The sequence below is a fragment of the Heterodontus francisci genome, chromosome X, assembly GCF_036365525.1.
Source record: "Heterodontus francisci isolate sHetFra1 chromosome X, sHetFra1.hap1, whole genome shotgun sequence".
Classification (NCBI taxonomy): Eukaryota; Metazoa; Chordata; class Chondrichthyes; order Heterodontiformes; family Heterodontidae; genus Heterodontus; species Heterodontus francisci.
In genome coordinates, this window is record NC_090421.1 from 9,925,138 (window position 1) to 9,946,848 (window position 21,711).

Sequence of the window (21,711 nt, forward strand, 5' to 3'; positions counted from 1 at the left end):
AAGTCAAAACAACAAGCTCCCTGCTGGTATTTTATCTGAGAACAGGTGCCGTCCAGTAAGGGCTTGTTTACAAGCCAAGTCCAGGGAACCTTCTGGTGACCTCTTTTAAAAAAAACACAAAGTCCAGCATCTCTTTAAGCTTCCAGAGGAATCAATGTCCATAATTCAACTATAAGTCCTTAAAAACAGATTTTACAAAAAGTAGAAACACTCTTGTAACACGCCACATTAGTGACCTCTGCAAAAAATGCAGTGATGCATGCTGGTTCTCTCTCATCAGTTAATATTTTGCCAAGTGCACAGTCACTCTGGGCTGGGTGACAGATTCTAGCAACTTCCCCCATCAGATATTAAATTAATAGGTCTATAATTTCCTGGTCTCTCTTTCCCATCCATCTTAAATAATGGAGTGACAACGGCAATTTTCCAATCTGAGTGGACAACTCCTCAATCAAGGGTATTTTGGAAGATCATGACGAAGGCATCTGCAATTTCCTCACTGACTTCTTTTAATAACCTGGGGTTGAAACCATCAGGTCCTGGAGCTTTGTCAATCTTCAGTCTCATTATTTTCCCTATTACCATTTTGCTTACTGATACTAAATCTAGCAAATTTATCTTTAGTTTTCCTCTTATTTCTGGTACTTTATCTTCTTTGTCTACTGTGAAGCTTTATGCAAACTAAGAATTTAGCAAGTTTGCCATTTCCCGATTTTCAATTACAGTATCATTTGTGTCTCATTCATAAGTGGTATCTTGCTGGGAAGCATAAAGATCAGTTGGGGCTTTCTTAGCCAAATCATAGTCTACATCAAACAACATGTAAAATACACCTTGTAGTTGTTCTCTTCCCAATAGTGCAAAAGCAAAACTCTGTTTCATGTAGGATTGGCATTATTAAAACAAATCATGGCACAATCCAACTGTTACAATCATTTCTCCTACCATGAAGGAGTAGAATTATGGTCATTATATAAATTGAATCGGTGCACATAAGGCAATCCATACACCGAGCAGAACTGCATTGTTATTTAGATGGATACTTATACCCAGGATACACTGAACCTATGGTTAGTGACTCATTTCAGACATAAAGAGCTCTGCAGCTAAGCAAAGCCTACGCACCAGGAGTTGATCATATTCCTACATTCTGAAATCATCCTTAATCGCTCCTAAATTATTCACAAATCACGAATTAATTTTCTTAAACCTCCTTAATAGGCAAAATGACATGTTTGTTTTTTATGAAAAAAATTATTTGCTTTCAAGAAAAGTCTTTTGGATGTTACAAGTGTTTTGTCTGCTCCCTAATTCAACAGATTATTCCTAGTTCCCTCTCGAGTGGCTGGATGAACACAGCAGGTTCATATCTCTCACTGAACGAAGGAATTTCACACAAACACTTTAATGTACTAATATGCACACAGTGTAATTTCAAATATTGACAAAAATCAATCCAGTCAAATTGTTCACTGTTGTGTAGGATTCAAATACATGGTGACACAAATTAGGAAGAAGAAGGGAATTTGGGCAAAGATTTTAAAATCAAAGGACAGTAGAGTTGGATAATACATTACCAGGAAGGGTCATTGAAGCAGAGAGAAAAAAACGGGCTCAAGAAACAATTTGATTTGTTTCTGGAAAGTGAAGAGGTTGAAGAATCTGGTGAAAAGATTATTTTTAATTAATTCTTTGGATGTGAGCATCAGTGGCAAGGACAGCATTTATTACCCATCCCTAATTGCCCTTGAGCAGGTGCTGGTGAGCCACCTCCAACTGAGTGGCTTGCTAGGCCATTTCAGAGGGCAGTTAAGAGTCAACCACGTTGCTGTGGGTCTGGAGTCACATATAGGCCAGACCGGGTAAGGACAGCAAATTTCCTCCCCTGAAGGACATTGGTGAACCAGATGGTTTTCATGACAATCTGGTAGTTCCATGATAATCATTAATAAAACTAGCATTTTATTCCAGATTTATTGAATTTAAATTCCCCCAGCTGCTGTGGTGGGAATTAAACTCAAGTCTCCCAGTCTGGGCCTCTGGATTACCAGCCCAGTAACATTACCACTATGCTACCATTAAAAAGGGCAATCTTGTTGGTCCTGATGGCCTTTTCTCATTTCTAAACATTTGCCTGATCTTGCAGAACCACCTAAAATTAAGCACACTCAAATGTGAGGAATGTCAGGCACAAATCTCAGCCGAATCATTTTGAGGCATACCAACCAATCATTTCATTGCACTATCAATAATTCCCAGAGGAACAGAGGAAACAATAATTTGTGCCATAAAACCACCTCAGAATATGAAAACATTGCTATCTTGCAGATAAATCAGAGATATGTATTAAAAACATAAAATGCTTACTGTCATTCATAATGTAGTCATAAAAGTCAAAAATCCTTGTTCCATTTTCATCTGTGGCATTTAAATATGATGGATTGGGTGGCCAAATGACACATTTTTGCCTTAGGTTGCCCATAAACAACTGGAGTCCAATAAGGGCAAAGACACTCAGGCAAAATACAGTCAAAATCATTACATCGGAAAGTTTCTTTACAGACTGGATTAGAGCACCCACAATGGTCTTCAGGCCTGTAGAAAGAAGTATACAATTATAGCCGTACTCTAAATGAATGCTAATCTCACACTCACAAAAAGAACAGGAGCATTCCACAAATAATTCATGCAAAAAGCAAGCAGTGTTAAGTGCAAACCATGTCAACGGATTTAATAACAATGCTTGAGCTCATAAAACTAAAAAAGTTGTTGAAAAAGTTTATGGTGGAGACAATTTTTAATGGTCACGAACAACTGGTTATTTTCAGTTAATACTTAACTGGCACAGTTGCACCAACATTAATAGATAATGGCAGGAAAAATATGACTTGTTAATTAAGTAAGCTTGGGATTCGGTGTCCTATATGGAATGGATTTGGACACAATCAACACAAATTCTTTAGGCGTGTGAATCCACAGCACAATTTTGCCCCTAATTTCACATGGCGAAGAAACCATAAGATGTCTGGTCTCGGAAATGGGGGAAAACACCACACTGGTGGTGTATGGGTACTGTTTGGAGATTGTGGGCTGAAGTACGGTGTTGAAGCAGAGTAGAAATAGCTTTATTTTGGATCTAATTATGGTACATTTGGCCTGGGACGGCTCGATATTGTCATGAACACATGCTATGTCAAATGATGATTTTTTTAAATTTATCGGCTGGAAATCTGAATTAAAATATTTTAAAAAGGTGACTACTAGCAGCTAAAATGGCCACCGAAATTTGTATCAAGATCCCCTACAGTCCAATGCGTTGAAAGGGAGTTGAATTGTCAGGCCAGTCCACTCCAGAACAATAACTTGGGAAGTTTGGAATAAATCACCTGGCCAGTTCCCATAAACAAGATATTTAAAGGCAAACACGTGGGACATTAACCTGGTGGAGATGAACCATTCAAAGGCAATCACTTGAACAGTGGCACCCTGATTGAGAGAAGGGAATTCCTAGACATGAAATAATTAAGTTGCAAGAGGAAATACACACTGAGCCATCATGTGACAGGCCCACGATCTGTGTGTTTTAAGCTGGGTTTTTTCTCTCTGCAGCAGACAAGCAACTGGACACTGATCAGAACAGACCCAAGTGGGGTGCCTCCCCCCGCACCCCCCCCGCCCCCACCTCTCTCTCTCTCTTACTCTCCAGTCCACCTGGTAAGTTTCAAACCTTGCCTACTGGTTGTAACCACCAAAGCCCATCACTGCGGCAGACAGAGACCCCGTGAAGAAACTCATCCACATGGTTGTTTCCAGGAGGACCATCAAACCTGCTGGCCACATCTACAAGCCGGATGCCTCAGAACCACCGAGTTCAGCTGGAAGCCAACCGAGTCACCAAATTCCACAGACTGTATACCCCTTTTTATTGCTCCAGACTCTAATCCAACCAATCTATCCTTCCCCACTCTGTAACCCATTTGTTTGTGTGTGTGTGTGTGTGTGTGTGTGTGTGTGTGTGTGGGGGGGGGGGGGCAGGGAGATGTTGCTGAGCACAGTGGGACCGGTGGTCTGAAGTGCATTTGTTTCAATGCAAGAAGTATAACAGGTAAGGCAGATGAACTTAGAGCTTGGATTAGTACTTGGAACTATGATGTTGTCGCTATTACAGAGACTTGGTTGAGGGAAGGGCAGGATTGGCAGCTAAATGTTCCAGGCTTTAGAAGCTTCAGGCGGGATAGACGGAGATGTAAAAGGGGTGGGGGAGTTGCATTACTGGTTAAGGAGAATATCACAGCTTTACTGCGGGAGGACACCTCAGAGAGGTCAGGCAGCGAGGCAATATGGGTGGAGCTCAGGAATAGGAAGGGTGCAGTCACAATGTTGGGGGTTTACTACAGGCCTCCCAACAGCCAGCGGGAGGTAGAGGAGCAGATATGTAGACAGATTTTGGAAAGATGTAAAGGTAACAGGGTTGTAGTGGTGGGTGATTTTAACTTCCCCAATATTGACTGGGACTCACTTAGTGCTAGGGGCTTGGATGGGGCAGAATTTGTGAGGAGCATCCAGGAGGGCTTCTTGAAACAATACGTAGATAGTCCAACGAGGGATGGGGCCATTCTGGACCTGGTATTGGGGAATGAGCCCGGCCAGGCGGTCGAAGTTTCAGTGGGGGAGCATTTCGGGAGCAGTGACCATAATTCCATAAGTTTTAAGGTACTTGTGGATAAGGATAAGAGTAGTCCTCGGGTGAAGGTGCTAAATTGGGGGAAGGCCAATTATAACAATATTAGGCAGGAACTGAAGAATTTAGATTGGGGGCGGCTGTTTGAGGGTAAATCAACATCTGACATGTGGGAGTCTTTCAAACATCAGCTGATTAGAATCCAGGACCAGCATGTTCCTGTGAGGAAGAAAGACAAGTTTGGCAAGTTTCGGGAAGCTTGGATAACACGGGATATTGTGAGCCCAGTCAAAAAGAAAAAGGAAGCATTTGGAAGGGTTGGAAGGCTAGGAACAGATGAAGCACTTGAGGAATATAAAGACAGTAGGAAGGAACTTAAGCAAGGAGTTAGGAGGGCTAAAAGGGGCCATGAAAAGTCATTGGCAAACAGGAATAAGGAGAATCCCAAGGCTTTTTATACATATATAAAGAGCAAGAGGGTAACCAGGGAAAGGGTTGGCCCACTCAAGGACAGAGATGGGAATCTATGCGTGGAGCCAGAGGAAATGGGTGAGGTGCTAAATGAGTACTTTGCATCCGTATTCACCAAGGAGAAGGACTTGGTGGATGATGAGCCTAGATAGCCTAGAGCCTAGGGAGTGCAGTTAGTCTCAGTCATCTCATTATCAAAAAGGAGGTGGTGTTGGGTGTCTTGCAAAGCATTAAGGTAGATAAGTTCCCAGGGCCTGATGGGATCTATCCTAGAATACTGAGGGAGGCAAGGGAAGAAATTGCTGGGGCCTTGACAGAAATCTTTGCATCCTCATTGGCTACAGGTGAGGTCCCAGAGGACTGGAGAATAGCCAATGTTGTTCCTTTGTTTAAGAAGGGTGGTAAGGATAATCCAGGAAATTATAGGCCGGTGAGCCTTATGTCAGTGGTAGGGAAACTATTAGAGAGGATTCTTCGGGACAGGATTTACTCCCATTTGGAAACAAACAAACTTATTAGCGAGAGACAGCATGGTTTTGTGAAGGGGAGGTCGTGTCTTACTAATTTGATTGAGTTTTTTGAGGAAGTGACGAAGATGATTGATGAGGGAAGGGTGGTGGATGTTGTCTACATGGACTTCAGTAAAGCCTTTGACAAGGTCCCGCATGGCAGACTGGTGCAAAAGGTGAAGTCACACGGGATCAGAGGTGAGCTGGCAAGATGGATACAGAACTGGCTCAGTCACAGAAGACAGAGGGTAACAGTGGATGGGTGTTTTTCTGAATGGAGGGCTGTGACTAGTGGTGTTCCGCAGGGATCAGTGCTGGGACCTTTGCTGTTTGTATTTATATAAATGATTTGGAGGAAAATGTAGCTGGTCTGATTAGTAAGTTTGCGGACGACACAAAGGTTGGTGGAGTTGCGGATAACGATGAGGATTGTCAGAGGATACAGCAGGATATAGATCGGTTGGAGACTTGGGCGGAGAAATGGCAGATGGAGTTTAATCTGGATAAATGTGAGGTAATGCATTTTGGAGGGTCTAATGCAGGTGGGAGGTATACAGTAAATGGCAGAACCCTTAGGAGTATTGACAGGCAGAGAGATCTGGGCGTACAGGTGCACAGGTCACTGAAAGTGGCAACGCAGGTGGATAAGGTAGTCAAGAAGGCATGCGGCATGCTTGCCTTCATCGGTCGGGGCACAGAGTATAGGAATTGGCAAATCATGTTGCAGCTGTGCAGAACCTTAGTTAGGCCACACTTAGAATATTGCGTGCAATTCTGGTCGCCACACTACCAGAAGGACGTGGAGGCTTTGGAGAGGGTACTGAAGAGGTTTACCAGGATGTTGCCTGGTCTGGAGGGCATTAGCTATAAGGAGAGGTTGGAAAAACCCGGATTGTTTTCACTGGAACGACGGAGGTGGAGGAGTGACGTGATAGAGGTTTACAAAGTTATGAATGGCATGGACAGAGTGGATAGTCAGAAGCTTTTTCCCAGGGTGGAAGAGTCAGTTACTAGGGGACATAGGTTTAAGGTGCGAGGGGCAAAGTTTAGAGGGGATGTGCGAGACAAGTTTTTTTACACAGAGGGTGGTGAGTGCCTGGAACTTGCTGCCAGGGGAGGTGGTGGAAACAGATACGATAGCGACGTTTCAGAGACATCTTGACAAATATATGAATAGGAAGGGAATAGAGGGATATGGGCCCCGGAAGTGCAGAAGGTGTTAGTTTAGGCAGGCATCAAGATCGGCCCAGGCTTGGAGGGCCGAATGGCCTGTTCCTGTAGGGTGTGTGTGTGTGTGTGTGTGTGTGTATACCTCGCGTATATGTGTCTGTGAAAGTTGCAGCATAGTTTATTATCGGCAATGTTTGCTGACAATACAACCACTAGGTGGCGCAGTACTAGCACATTTGCAAATGCAGCCTCTTCCACTGAAACATCACTGTCTGCAGCATTCAGGCAGCTTCCAGGATTAAAGATGGCGCTGCTCAATTTATCACAGAAAAACAACTTCAACCCGAAAATCACCTCAAAGGTTGCCATTGCCGCCTGCATCCCACCCCCAACAGTCCCCTGCTCCTTCCTGCCATTGCTTTATTTGTATCATTTCTTGGATGTCTCCTGCTCAACTGTTTTGATTCTTTTTGACAAAGACAAAAGATCTCTGGTATGATACTGCCATTGAAATTTGGAATGTAAAGCAACTGTCTATGGGATGATAAAGTCAACGTTTACACTGAAGTTTATGGCGGAAATAAGTTTGAATTTCTGACTCATTCCGCTCCCCCCGCCTTCATTCCACAATCTCCCAATCTACACATTCACACTCGCTACAGCCTCACCGTGTCCCCCCCTCCCTCAGCCGCTCACTCCAGACCTCAGCACTGCTGCCCCCTTCCCCTCTGCTCGGCCGATTGTTCCCCGCTCCTGGTTTCCCGCCTCCCCCCCACCTCCACCACCACCCTGCTCTCCAGCTGCTCACTCCCTGCCTCCCCCTGTCCCCCCCCACCACCCAGACACTAGCTCCAGGCCCCACCACTTCCCTCCTCTCGGCCTCCCGCTCCCACGTTCGATTGTTCTCCGCGTGCCACCCACAGAAGCAAGGCAGGCCGTGAGACGTGACCGGACGACGTAGGAGCGAGTGGCCGAGAGGAGGGAAGTGGCGCGGCCTACAGCGAGTGGCTGGGAGGTGGAAGCGAGGATCGAGTGGCTGGAGAGTGGGGTGGCAGGAGGGGGGCTGGAAGCGAGGAGCGGGGAACAATCGGCTGAGGGGAGTGGGGGGAGCAGTGGCAAGGTCTGGAGTGAGCGGCTGGTGGGGGGGCGGGGGGAGAAGTGCCTGGTGAGGAGGAGGGGGGAGGGGGAGAAAGTGTCAAGGCCTGGAGCAAATGGCCGAGGGGGTAGAGCAGCCACTGGGGCGGGAGAGAGTAGATGAGTGGGGGGGCAGTGGGCGAGGGGAGCGAGTAGCTGATGATGTTTTCCCTGACATGTGCCAATTAGTCCCGACAAGACGTAGGCTGTGCATGCGCAGCATCTCACTGAGAGCAGGAGACATGTGCGCAGCTTGGAGCGCTCTGATGACGTCGGCAGGCCACTGCGATGTCAGGAGTCACTTTATTATTTTACTTGGATCGGTTTAAGTACATTAAAGTTAACCTCTTTCTTTGTTAAACATAAGAAAACCTGTCCAATTGGTTCTTTTATGATCATAGCACGTAAATAATTAAACACTCACTGAATTGGCAAGCCCATTCACTTAAAAAAAATAACCCTGTTGTGGTCAAACAAAGAGTGGAACAAGGAGAGAGCCCTTTGATCCCTCCTCACCTGATCATAACAATACTAACAGAGTAACTGAAGTCAAAAGTGTTCCATTCCCCTGCACTAACATTTCTCATTATAAGGAGCAAAGAATTAATCTAGAAAATGTTAAACGACACATCTTATTAGGTAGAAGTCATCCATTGTTAGATATAACCCAAACTTCATTGAGACCACTCCGATTCCCTATTACGTATTAAAAATCTAATCTACGTAGCTGCAATATCCTTCCTATACTACAGCCTACTTGTCCCAAAGTACCTGTTTGCACACCAAATAATGATTCAAAACTCAAATGAATAATTAAAATCCATATATTATAATGCATCAAAAGTTAATATACTTTCAAGTTGGTTGGTACAATAAATGATTGGCATCCTATTTAAAATATGGAAGCTGAACTGAAATAATTGGTTATGCGATCTCAGGCTCATTTTAATTCACCCACGTTGTTCAATGTTCAAGTCAAGTGATCCTCATGTTTCACACTGAATGGACAATAATGAGCAGAGTTTGGAATTGCAACCATTTACTGACTTTTCAGAATCAAAATGTAGATAGAATTTTTCCAGTGTAATGTGGGCAAGACATTTGGAGGAATGATACAACCTTTTGCCATTATTACATTGTCATGACATGCTAACCTAGCATGGATTCTATGGGCCAAATGGTTTCCTTCTCTGCCGTAATGATTCACTAACAGTTTGATAGGCTCTCTCACTCTCATCTGAAAACTCATACTCTCCATTGCATTGGTCTTTATTTTATCACAACTATGATAATCATTGTTCCTATAAGTCCAAATTCTGTATGCTGTCCCCCTTTATGTGTATGAACACCAGCCAAGTACAGGGTCAGGCTCAGCTTTGATGTCACCCACAGTAAAAACATAACAAAACTGGACTTTTCCCACTATTTAAAAAAAATCCCTCTATTCTTATGAAGGCAGTTCTCTAGTACCTCACCAAAGTGGTCATTCTTCATAAGTGAGCCTGAACAGGGAATAGGAGCAGGCTCTTGGACCATAGACCAATCTCAGCAAAGCCCAATTCTACCCTCGCCTGATGGCCACACACATTTCCATTAGGAGCCACTGAGCTGTGAGCACCCTGGCTGATAGTCCAGGGGCACTGAAGCCAATTGAAATCAGCTAACTTATCAGAAACTGGCAATTGTGCTAGGACTTTCTGGTCTGTGAATTTATTTACTAGGCAACTGGGTTGCATCGCTATTAATGCTTTCAGCAGATAGTTGCTTAGAACTCAAAAGCGTTCTGAATGTGATACATAGTCCTACCTGTTGTGAAGCTCATTTTGAATTGCTGATAATTTTATAATTTTGCTAAAATTTCAGTTCAGTTGCATGTATTAAATCCAGAGAACGTTAGGTTTGACTGTGGTACATCAACCCTCAACAGCAGCACAGATGAGTTAATATGTCAGACTATGGCTGGAGCCTGCCTTGCACATTAGAACCATTTCCATGCTTAGTATGTTTTTCGGTGGCAAAGATCTGCAGTACAACCAGCTCAATCATTACATTCAGGGCTAAAAAAAAAAGCAGCCTTAAAGACAATAGTACGCATTAAAAGCTCAAGTAATGCCATCTGCGGCATCATTTGCTCAAAGCAAAATATAAACCTCATGCTGGTGAATGAGTTAAATCGGATAAGAGATCCCTGAAAAATAAGTATGACAAGCATAAAAGCACACCGGAATGAACATTTTATGTTTAGTCTGTTTTTACTGGCACTGAACTAATTTTCAGTATTTAGGAGGGAAAAGATTTGAGGATCACAATTGCACTTGGCTTTGTTATTGCACGAATGCTCAATTAGCTCAGGTTAAATGAACAGATTTAAGACCTGTGCTAGAACTGTTGAGAGGATAATCTGGGACAAGCACATGTAGCTTTTGTACAATATCAACTGTAACTTCTACCCTTTGAGCAGAAATGCAGAGCTCACTTTGAACTCGGCAACTGCATAAGTGAAGGTTCTAAGCAGCACATTGAGGAAACGAAATCAGTGTCCCTCCAGCACTTACAGTGACAGACTGAGTCGCATTATTCAAGTACACTATAGCGGCGAGGACTTGTGGCCTGTACCTAACTGAAGGCGCGCCTTTAAAGATATGTGCAAAAAATTTCACCAAAACGCTTCAATTATTTCTTTGTATCAACTTAAGTAAAGGGACATAATTGGAAGCAGAAGCAACAGCAAAATATTAATAAACCCATAGAAACTCTTCTGTGTTGCAAAATAATATCTATCTTCCTCTGCCACATACGACTCCTGTATATTTAAAACTTGGATAGGTTAAATGAAACAACACTGGATGTTGCTAGTAAAGAGATGCAGACACCATAAGACATTAGAGAAAAGGAGAAGCTTCTGGCCTCCCTCAAGAGCGAAATTGAGAATTAGAACAATTGAAGCAGTTATGAATCAATCATTATTTTACAATCTGGTTTGGAGGATTTGATTTGCCAATTTGTTCCAAGTACAAATGAAATATTCAAGCCTCATTTATTCATTTAACCTCAATTAACCATCTCATAGACATTACATTGTGGAAACAATTGAACCAGCAACAGATGCTAAAGCCAATCTGTGTGTATGACCCAATGATGCAGGACATAGAGTGGCACTGTATTTATACGATAGCAATACTTTGATACTGGTGGCTAAAGCTTCTAGCAAGGTAGTACCTTCTTAATAATGCTATCCAGCTGCCAGTTAAATTTTTATGTTGACAGAAGAGATTTGCAGACATGTTATGTTATGCATGTGAAGACCTCTGCTCCCAGCCATTAGCTTATAAAGCGGCCAAGGGGACTGGGTCCTTAAGATTTTTTTTTAAAAATCAGATTTGACAAACCACTTAAGTTATGCTCCATGTCAAATCCAAGCAAGAAGAGATTGCATCCTTCAGGGAGTTTCACACCATGACCTATCACAGTCTGGTCAGGACCCAACTCTGGAGTTATATTGCCATTTCTGAATTGCTCTGAGGAAGTATCACTTCATAACACAAATGGGGCAGTATAATTTTACATTTGTGGTCTCATTACCCCTTCTAATTTCAGATGGAACTCCCTAATATCTCCATTGCTAAAACTGCTTCCAATCTCCGTTTTCTTTTTCATACCAAACATTTCCCTGCTCAACAACTGAATTCTGTCTCAAGTTCATCCAAGATTTAAACGTTGCTCCTATATCTGAGAAGGTACCTCTAACAACTCTCTTGCATTCCTAAACAGGATATAAAAAGGCATGTCAACTGATATGTGACCACCTCCTCACTTCCAGCCTGCAAAATCGCTAGTCACAACCTTTCCTATCTTTCTCTATTTAATCAATGTTCCTCAAAATTTCTCTTGTTCCTTGTAAGTTGCAAATGTGCCATTGCACAAGCCCTTGAAAAAGCTGGCATTATACTATTGAAAAAAGACAAAGATATAAATGATTACCTGTTTCAAAATCGAACACTTTAAAAAAAAAAAAAAAAAAAAATTTCTTGGGACATGAGCGTCACTGGCTAGGCCAGCATTTATTGCCCATCCCTAATTGCCCTTGAGAAGGTGGTGGTAAGCCACCTTCTTGAACCGCTGCAGTCCATGTGATGTAGGTACACTCATAGTGCTGTTAGGGAGGGAGTTCCAGGATTTTGGCCCAGCGACAGTGAAGGAACAGCTTCCATGTCAGGTTGGTGTGTGACCTGGAGGGGAACTAGCAGGTGCTTGTGTTCCCATGCGACTACTGCCCTTGTTCTTCTTGGTAGTAGAGGTTGTGGGTTTGGAAGCTGTTGGCGAAGGAGCCTTGGCGGGTTGCTGCAGTGGATTTGGAGATGGTACACACTGTTGCCACTGTGCGCCAGTGGTAGAGGGAATGAATGTTGAAGGTGGTGGATGGGGTGCTGATCAAGCAGACTGCTTTGTCCTGGATTGTGTTGAGCTGCTCGAGTGTTGTTGGAGCTGCGCTCATCCAGGCAAGTGGAGAGTATTCCATCACACTCCTGATTTGTACCTTGTAGATGGTGGACAGGGTTTGGGGAGACAGGAGATGAGTTACTCGCCGCAGAATTCCCAGCCTCTGACCTGCTCTTGTAGCCACAATATTTATATGGCTGGTCCATTTAAGTTTCTGGTCAACGGTGAGCTCCAGGATGTTGATGTTGGAGGATTCAGCGATGGTAATCCTGTTAAATGTCAAGGGGAGATGGTTAAATTCTCTCTTGCTGGAGATGGTCATTGCCTGGCACTTCTGTGGCGTGACTGTTACTTGCCACTTAGAAGCCCAAGATTGAATGTTGTCCAGGTCTTACTGCATGCAACCACGGACTGCTTCAGTATCTGAGGAGTTTTGAATTGTATTGAATGCTGTGCAATCATCAGCGAACATCCCCACTTCTGATGTTATGTTGGAGGCAAGGTCCATTCTGTTGTCTATAGCCTTACTAGTCCTACTTGGTAGCTCAATATGAGATACCTTTGTGAGACTCATAGTAAAGTCACCCTACAGTCTGATAGTGCATTGATGCACCGTCTCTTTTGCATTATAGTTCTACCATTCTTGAACATTTTTCCTGTTCTCTCATCAGCTCCCAATGCCTTTCTAATCTTCAGCTTTTCGATAACAACTTCTTTGTTTTACATTCAAATGGCTCCATTTTTACTTCACATTGTCATTGTTTTTCAGAAGCATTGATATTTTTGTAGTTCAGGCATGTTCAGAATTTCTTGTAGGTTCTCAGCCGATCATTTGAACTTGTCTTCTTCTCCAAAGTCAATCCATCATCTCTTTTACACCAATTAACCTTTGTTCTCCTTTGCCAGAGGGAAGCTCCATCTTGGCAACCCCTACCTGCTGCTTGCTCCACCTTTTCAAGTGTACTGTATATTCCATTATCTCTTGCACTTCCTTCTTATTGTCCCTACATGTTTACCACTGGTACATTTTGAGACATACTCACCTAACCTTTATTGGAAAATAAAAACACGCCACTGTATAACTTTTGTGAAGAGTACAACATGATGAAACTAGAACTCTCAAGTGTCGCTGTAGTGGACATTAAAATACTAAAAGTAAGAATAATTAAGTTAACCTCCTTTAAACTTATGAGGGGCACATCAGTGTCTGCTTGGCTCAGTTGGGAGCATTCTCACTTCAGAGTCAGATGATCGTGGATTGAAGCCGCACTCTAGAGACTCGAGCACATAAGCTAGGCTGATACTTCAGTGTGCACTAAGGCAGCACTGCCTTGTTGAAGGTATCGTCTTTCAGGTAAGGCACTAAACCAAAGCCCCATTTGCTTATTCAATTTATGCCTGAGATCTTTAACAACCTTCCAAAGAGTTGGGAGTTCTCTTGATATTCTTGATAGCATTTCTCCCTCAACTAACATTATCAACAAAAAATGGATTAGTTGGTCGTTCATCTCATTTAATGTTTATGGGACATTTCTGAGTGCCACATAAAAAATGCGTCACGCATCTCAAATGATTCTTATCACTCCCTGCTTCAATTCAACTTATGATCACAACTCTCAACTTGCAAAGAGTTGAAAAGGTGATGTTGGGATGTCCTAATTAAAATGTTTGACAGGAATGCTTACAATTTGAGATTTTTGAAATATTCTGCAGAAGTTTTAATATTCAAAGAAATAAAACAGACTTTGTGTAGTAAATTTAAAAAGATTATAGTAGCATTAAAGGCTAAAAATGTTACATAGTTTCCATCAATATAGAGTTGTGCTGGTTCAATTGTCATAAATTTTAAAAGAAACCTTTTTTACACCAAGATCCTAACAGCCTTTCATTCTGTGAGGGCTTCTCAATAGTGCACCCATCATCAGATAAAGGGCAATACTTCTCTCATAAAAGCTCAATATAAAAATAATACACAAAGAGTGATAATTTTCTACATGGTTAGATCTCAATGGTTATTCTTTTTTGTTAAATACAGAAAATAAAATCCAAGTGTGGCAGAGGTAGAATAGAATTCTATAAAGTGCAAAGAACCCTTGAAGCATCATATAAGGGAGTAAATGTATGACTTCATAGGGAACAACACAAGCAGGTTACATTAACATCTCATGCATATCTTTTAAACGCCAAGGCTGAATCAAGAATATATTAAATGAAAATGTCAAATACTAATTCTCATGAAAAAACGTACTTTTTTTTTGTCAACAATGCAGGCAAAAGTCAAAGTAACTTCAAGCCATCTTAGCATGTTTAAAATGAGAATGAATGGGCATACAAAAACTTTCATACTGCAAATCTTCATCTGCCATGCAGGTGAATGTAGTTTGACAAGAAAATAAGAATGATAACTATTTCATGCACAAGACTGGTCAGTGATATATTTGGGAATTTATCATATTTGGCATCACAGGAATATATTAGTTAATGATAGTTAGTGTAATATTGAGAAGGAGCTATCAGGACTAGCATTGGAGAAAGTCCAAGGAAAAGTCTGTCTTCACAAGCAATCTTTTAATCTTCAGTAGCAATTTAAGTCTGCTTATTCCAGTGGGATCCTAATCCAACTGCCATCTCTGGTCATATTACATAGATGCAAAATATTTTACTTTTTTATGCAGAGAATGAGAAACAATACAAGTATTATAATTTTCTAAGCTTAGTGGGTACAAATATGTTAGTGCTACAGACAGAGATTTGGGCTGGAATCCCATCCTCAGATGACCTTCCGACTATACTCATTTAGTAACTTCTCACCCTCTCTTTGACAACACAGAACAGGGTGAAGAAGCGGGCGTACCATTTGAATGAGAAAAAAAACAGCCACTGCAGGGTTTTCACCTTACAGCATATTTCAGCACACCTGATAGTGAATGATCCAGCACACCACTGAAAGTAGCTGTGAAGGAGATGCCCAAGGTCAGCTGCCCATCCCTTCACCAGAGTCCATGACCCATGATCTCACTGAATGGCGGAACGGGCTCGAAGGGCTGAATGGCCTACTCCTGCTCCTATTTCTTATGTTCTGATCTTATGAAACAAGGGAACAAAGAAAATGGGAATACTTACATTCAGATAGCAGTTTCTTTTTATTAGCTAATCTTTATTTAAAGCAGCTGTGCTTTTCCCAATTTCCTCCCCTCTGCTCCCTGAAGGCATTGAATCAATCTGGGGGTACAGTTCCTATGGGCACCAAGCACGCTGTGGCACCATGCCCAACTGACTATTTTTTATATGTAAACCCATACAGTAAGTGTCAGCATGCTATGCAGCTGAGGAGACACACTGCCAAGCCAAATTCTAACCTCACCTGTCCAGCAAGGGTAGGGGCTCACTGGATAGTGATCTGGAGAGGTGAGCCCTAGCTGATTTTTCCCAGTCTTAGCTTAAGGTGCTGAAACCAAATGTAGCACCACACAGCCATTTTTTTTTTTAGAAATGATGAAAATCTGTGTTTTTTTTTTAACCCTTAATTACTCATTCATGCATATCTCCAGTGAAATCAAACAATATCTACCGAGAGATTGAATTCAAAACATTGGTCAAAATGATAACATTTTAACTCAATGTAGCATGAAGCAAGTGAACAGATGAGTTTATCATGCAATATAAATGTGTTAAAAGAGTTTTGCACCATAAGGGAAAAGTCAGCCTTAGTGTTTAAACTGGCTCTCACCTGGAATGACTGAGATAGTTTTCAAAGCTCGGAGAACTCTGAACGTTCTCAACGCTGAGACATTGCCAAGGTCCACAAACTCTGTCACATATCTGCAATAAGGGAGGTCACACACAACACAATGACAAGACACAAAACAACTAGAGGTACACGGGGCCTACTCAACACCTAACACCGATCATAGACTTCTTACCTGGAATTACAGAAATAGTTTTCAAAGCTCTCAATACTCTGAAAGTGCGAAGAGCTGAAACATTGCCTAGGTTTACAAATTCTGTTACATACCTGCAGAATTAAATCACAGTTATTTGTGGTTATAGTTTAACCCTTTGAGGACCATGGTAACATTTTGCACCAGTCAAATCAACGTTTCTCAAATCATTTTTTTTAATATTAAAAATTGTCTTTTATGTGCATGCTTTGTTCATTCTGATTTGGTGAATCCACTGGCCAGTGACAGACCACTGACCCATCCATCACTTTTTTTTTTAAATAACAACCTGCAAATATGAGTCACTTTTGAGGAAATCTGCTTTTTCATCCTTCGTTTATCTTATGAAAATTTCAATCCTTTTTCCACAAAGAAACAGTTTTGAACCCATATTTTCCCCACAGTGGTATCGTTTGTAGGCTTGTCTTCACATGCCACAACTTGATGGAACTCCTAGATTCCCTCTTTAGCATCATCATTGCAGTCCATCATTCGACTAGTGTTCTGGACCTGGATAGATCCAGTAATGTTCTTCCTGTCACAGTGTCAAGCTTTTATACCAATAGCGTGTCTGATTTTCTTAGCTTATAAATTTTTCTGAGGATTTTATACAAAAATTGTTTGCATCCATGATTCTAAGTACTTAACTAATGTCTTCCTTTCTCCCCCAATGAGAAAGAATCCAGGTTCTAGAACACTTAAGTAAGTCCATGTAGCGTCCTTGTTCTTCATCTTTGTATCATTTCCAATTTCTGTGTGTATTTTCTCTGCATAGAGCAAGAAATTAATAATGGCAATAGCAGACTAACGCTTTAAATAGCAGACAGAGGAATGCCATATCTGGGAATATGGCAACAATAATTTCTAGCCTAGAGGTGATCAAAACTTAATGCACTACATTGAACGTGGTCTCATCAAAGCCTTACGCAGCTGATGTGATTTATCCAAACATCCCCAATTGCTGGCACCCAATATGACAATGATATCAACGTTTGTTCAAGTATTATGTACAAGTTCTCCTGCTTCACCATCTTGAATAATATTCTCTTGATTATATAAATAGGTTTACTATTTTAGCACAGATATGTATTAACACTGAATTCTGCTGTATTAAATGACACTAATTTATATCTTCAGTTACTCAATTTCTGTAAATCTCTTTCTTCACAGAGCACCTTGCTTTCCCACATGTTTTAGTATTATCCACAACCATGCACATTCTACTTACAATTCACTCATCAAATGAATCAAAGCTGAGACTGCAAAAATCAATTCCTGGAAGTCCCCAATGGTCACTGCAACCACTGCTAGCTAACAATATTGATAACTACCGTCTGCTTCCTGTTGTCATTGATCTCATGAACTTTCACTTTAGCTGCATGTCTGTTATGCAGGACTTTAAAGTTCTTTCGAAAGTTAAGGCCAATGATATTAAGCACATTGTCCTTATTTGCTGGTTTGGGTAGTTCCTCATAGAGGTCCAGTAATTTAATAGGTCCATCCGTGTAAACTCAACAGTTCTCGATAACAAATTCAACATCAGCCTCCTATCTATACCATGTCTGTCAGCTACCTCCAGTTTGGCTATGAAGATGGCAGATCTAGTGATATACTTGGCCACACTTCTTGCTATTTATTCCGATGGCAAATTCAAATACCAAGGCTGGAAAGCAAAAATTGTTTTACATAAAGGACCTGATTTTAACTCTTATACACAGAGTAAAAATCGGGCCTCAACCACACTTACTAATTAAGTTAATTTTAACTTCCTGCATATTTACATTTAGAAAATCTGAAGTTTAGGTGAACTACATTTTCATTGGTATCTTAAGCCTCTGCCCTATACAGCAGTTTTCAAAACTTGTGTAATTATGTGAATAACTGAAAATGAAAAGTAATTAAATATCCCTGGGATGGCAGGATTGTTTTATGAGGAGAGATTGAGGAAACTGCACCTGTATCCAATAGAGTTTTGAAAAATGGAGGTGATCTCAGTGAAACGTACAAACTTCTTACAGGGTGTGACAGGGTGGATATAGATAGGCTGTTTCCCCTGGCTGGTGGGTCTAGAACCAGGGGACAGAGGCCGGAATTTTACATTGGGCTGGAGGCCCCACCCACTGGCCAGAAAGTCGGGGGCGAGCCCGCCTCTGCCGGGCCCAGAAGCCACGTTACGATTTTGGGTGGCCCAGGCCTTTAATTGACCTCGGGTGGGACTTCTTCCCCTCTGAGACAGGAAGTCCCACCTCCAAGAGCTGCCTGCCAATCAGTGGGCCAGCAGCACTCAGTCCCAGAGGCGCCACTGGGAGTGGTGGCCACTGCTGGGACTGCACCCAACCTGAACAGCAGAGGGAAGCCAGCCCCGAAATGAAGGTAAGTGTGTGGGGCCTCGCTGGGGACAATTGCCCGGGCCCTGGCAAAGCAAGGGGGGGTGGTGGAACGTAGTGCAGGGGGGGGGGGGCGGCTTGTGCCATGTGGGGGACCCTCCATGGGGTACAGGGCGCCAGGTTTTACTGGGCGGCCTCCTGAGGTCCTGAGCCACCCGCCCGCTGCTGGTAATGTACCACCGATGGTGGGAGGAGGCCCTTAGGTGGCAGGTAATTGGCCACTTAAGGGTCTTAATTGGCCTGGGGTGGGCAGGCCATTTTTCACCACTGCCGCTTATAAAATTGCAGCAGGGGCGGGAAGGCGACGGGAACGGCATCCTGCAAGGAGCGTAAAATTCCGGCCGTAGTCTCAGAACAAGGGATAAACCGTTTAAAACTGAGATGAGGAGGAATTTCTTCACTCAGAGGGTGGTGAATCTTTGGAATTCACTACCCCAGAGGGCTGTATAAGCTCAATCATTCAGCATGTTCAAGATAGAAATCAATAGATTTCTGGATACTAATGACATCAAGGGTTATGGGGATAGCGCGGGAAAGTGGGATTGAGGTAGATGATTAGCGAAGATCTAATTGAATGGCGGAGCAGGCTCGACAGGCTGAATGGCCTACTCCTATGTTCCTATGATGGAAATGAGATATATCGGTAAAAGTTCTTGTCGGTATAAAAGGAAGTTCTACATTTTGCTTGAAGGCATTTTTAACTCAATCTACTACAGGAAAAAGCACTTTAAAGCATTTTATTATTCTCATTCTTTTCTGAACCCAGAATTGGGTGATTAGCATTTCATTTCTTGAGGGGAAAAAAAGCTGAAACACCTACATGTTGTTCAGAAATAGCAACTCAAGGGAAATGGTCAGATTTGAACCTCCATATTTCATTTCTTCATTTGTCAGCCTCGGACTCTAGAGCTATCATTCCAGATCTCGTCTGGTTCCTATCTTCTACGGCAGCTCAGAGGAGTGACTTTGACCTTTAATGGTCTCTGTCCGCATATTTTATTTCCCTTGCTCATCATTCAGATGTTCAGCGGGTGGGGGAGGGGGTGTAAAAGAGGAGGTGGCATTGCACTATTGATCAAGGAGTCAATTACTGCAGTAAGGAAGGATGATATCTTAAAAGGTTCCTCAAATGAGGGCGTATGGATAGAACTTAAAGACAAAAGACAAAAAGGGGGCAATCACTTGGCTGGGAGTGTACTACAGACCTCAAAACAGTCAGAGAGAGATAGAGGAGCAGATATGTAGGCAAATCTCAGAGGTGTAAAAATAATAGGGTAATAATAGTAGGGGATTTCAACTTCCCCAATAATAACTGGGATAGTCTTAGTGCAAAAGGCTTAAAGGGGGCGGAATTCTTAAAGTGCATACAGGAGAGCTTTTTGAGCCAGCACGTAGAAAGTCCTACAAGAGAAAGGGTGTTACTGGACCTAATCCTAGGGAATGAAGTTGGACAAGTGGTAGATGAGTCAGTGGGGGAGCATTTTGGGGATAGTGATCATAACTCTAAGATTTAAAGGTAGCTATGGAAAAGGACAATTGGACCGGAAATAAAGGTACTGAATTGGGGGAAGGCCAATTTCAATATGATAAAACAGGATCTGGCCAAAGTGGACTGGGAGCAGCTACTTGTAGGAAAGTCTACATCAGACCAGTGGGAGTCATTCAAAGAGGAAATAGAGTTCAGAGCCAACATGTACCCGTAAAGGTGAAGGGTAGGACCAACAAGTCCAGGGAACCCTGGATGTCAAGGGATATAGAGGATTGGATAAGGAAAATAAAGGAGGCTTATGGCAGATTCAGAGCGCTGAAAACAGCAGCCCTCGAGGAGTATGGAAAGTGTGTGTGTGGGGGAGGGGTACTTAAAAAAGTAATTGGGAGAGCAAAGAAGGGGCATGAAAAAATGCTGGCGGGTAAGATAAAGGAAAACCCCAAGGCATTTTATAAGTATATTAAAGAAAGAGCATTTCCAGGGAAAGAGTAGTGGCCATTAGAGACCAAAGTGGCAATGTGTGTGTGCAGCCGGAGGACGTGGGTGAGGTTTTAAATGATTACTTTTCATCTGTGTTCACTATGGAGAAGGAAGATGTAGGTGTAGAGATCAGGGAAGGGGTTTGTGATATACTTGAACAAATTAGCATTGAAAAGGAAGTATTCACGGTTTTAGCAGGCTTAAAAGTGGATAAATCCCCAGGCCCAGATGAGATGTATCCCAGGCTGTTATGTGAGGCAAGAGAGGAGATAGCAGGGGCTCTGACACAAATTTCAAATCCTCTCTGGCCACAGGAGAGGTGCCAGAGGACTGGAGGACAGCGAATGTGGTACCATTATTCAAGAAGTTTAGCAGGGATAAATCAGGTAATTACAGGCCAGTGAGTCTAACATCAGTGGTAGGGAAACTATTGGAAAAAATTCTGAGAGACAGGATTAATCGCTACTTGGAGAGGCAGGGATTAATCAGGGATAGTCAGCATGGCTTTGATAGGGGGAGATCATTTAGAACTAACTTGATTGAATTTTTCAAGGAGGTGACTAGATGTGTGGATGAGGGTAAAGCAGTTGATGTAGTCTACATGGACTTCAGTAAGGCTTTTGATAAGGTCCCACATGGGAGATTGGTTAAGAAGGTAACAGCCCATGGGATCCAGGGCAATTTGGCAAATTGGATCCAAAATTGGCTTAGTGGCAGGAGGCAGAGGGTGATGGTCGAGGGTTGTTTTTGCGATTGGAAGCCTGTGACCAGTGGTGTACCGCAGGGATCGGTGCTGGGACCCTTGCTGTTTGTAGTGTACATTAATGATTTAGACATGAATATAGAAGGTATGATCAGTAAATTCGCAGATGACACGAAAATTGGTGGTGTCGTAAATAGTGAGGAGGAAAGCCTTAGATTACAGGACGATATAGATGGGCCGAGCAGTGACAAATGGAATTTAATCCTGAGAAGTGTGAGGTGATGCATTTTGGGAGGACTAAGGGAA

At 42.5% G+C, this 21,711-nt stretch overlaps 1 protein-coding gene across 10 annotated transcripts in view; it reads right to left on the reverse strand.

The window, feature by feature from the left end:
* LOC137358726 (sodium channel protein type 8 subunit alpha-like) overlaps positions 1-21,711 on the reverse strand; it is a 238,476-nt gene that overhangs the window by 139,521 nt on the left and 77,244 nt on the right. For 8 of the 10 annotated variants that reach the window (XM_068024971.1, XM_068024984.1, XM_068024972.1 and 5 more), the window contains 2 exons: positions 16,136-16,227; positions 2,368-2,595 (listed from right to left, as the gene is read on the reverse strand). The exons of 1 other annotated variant lie outside the window; for it this stretch is intronic. In XM_068024971.1, the coding sequence (XP_067881072.1) occupies positions 2,368-2,595; positions 16,136-16,227 (320 nt within the window). The remainder of the gene's footprint in view (positions 1-2,367; positions 2,596-16,135; positions 16,228-21,711) is intronic. One more of the 10 variants, XM_068024979.1, reaches the window with a different exon arrangement.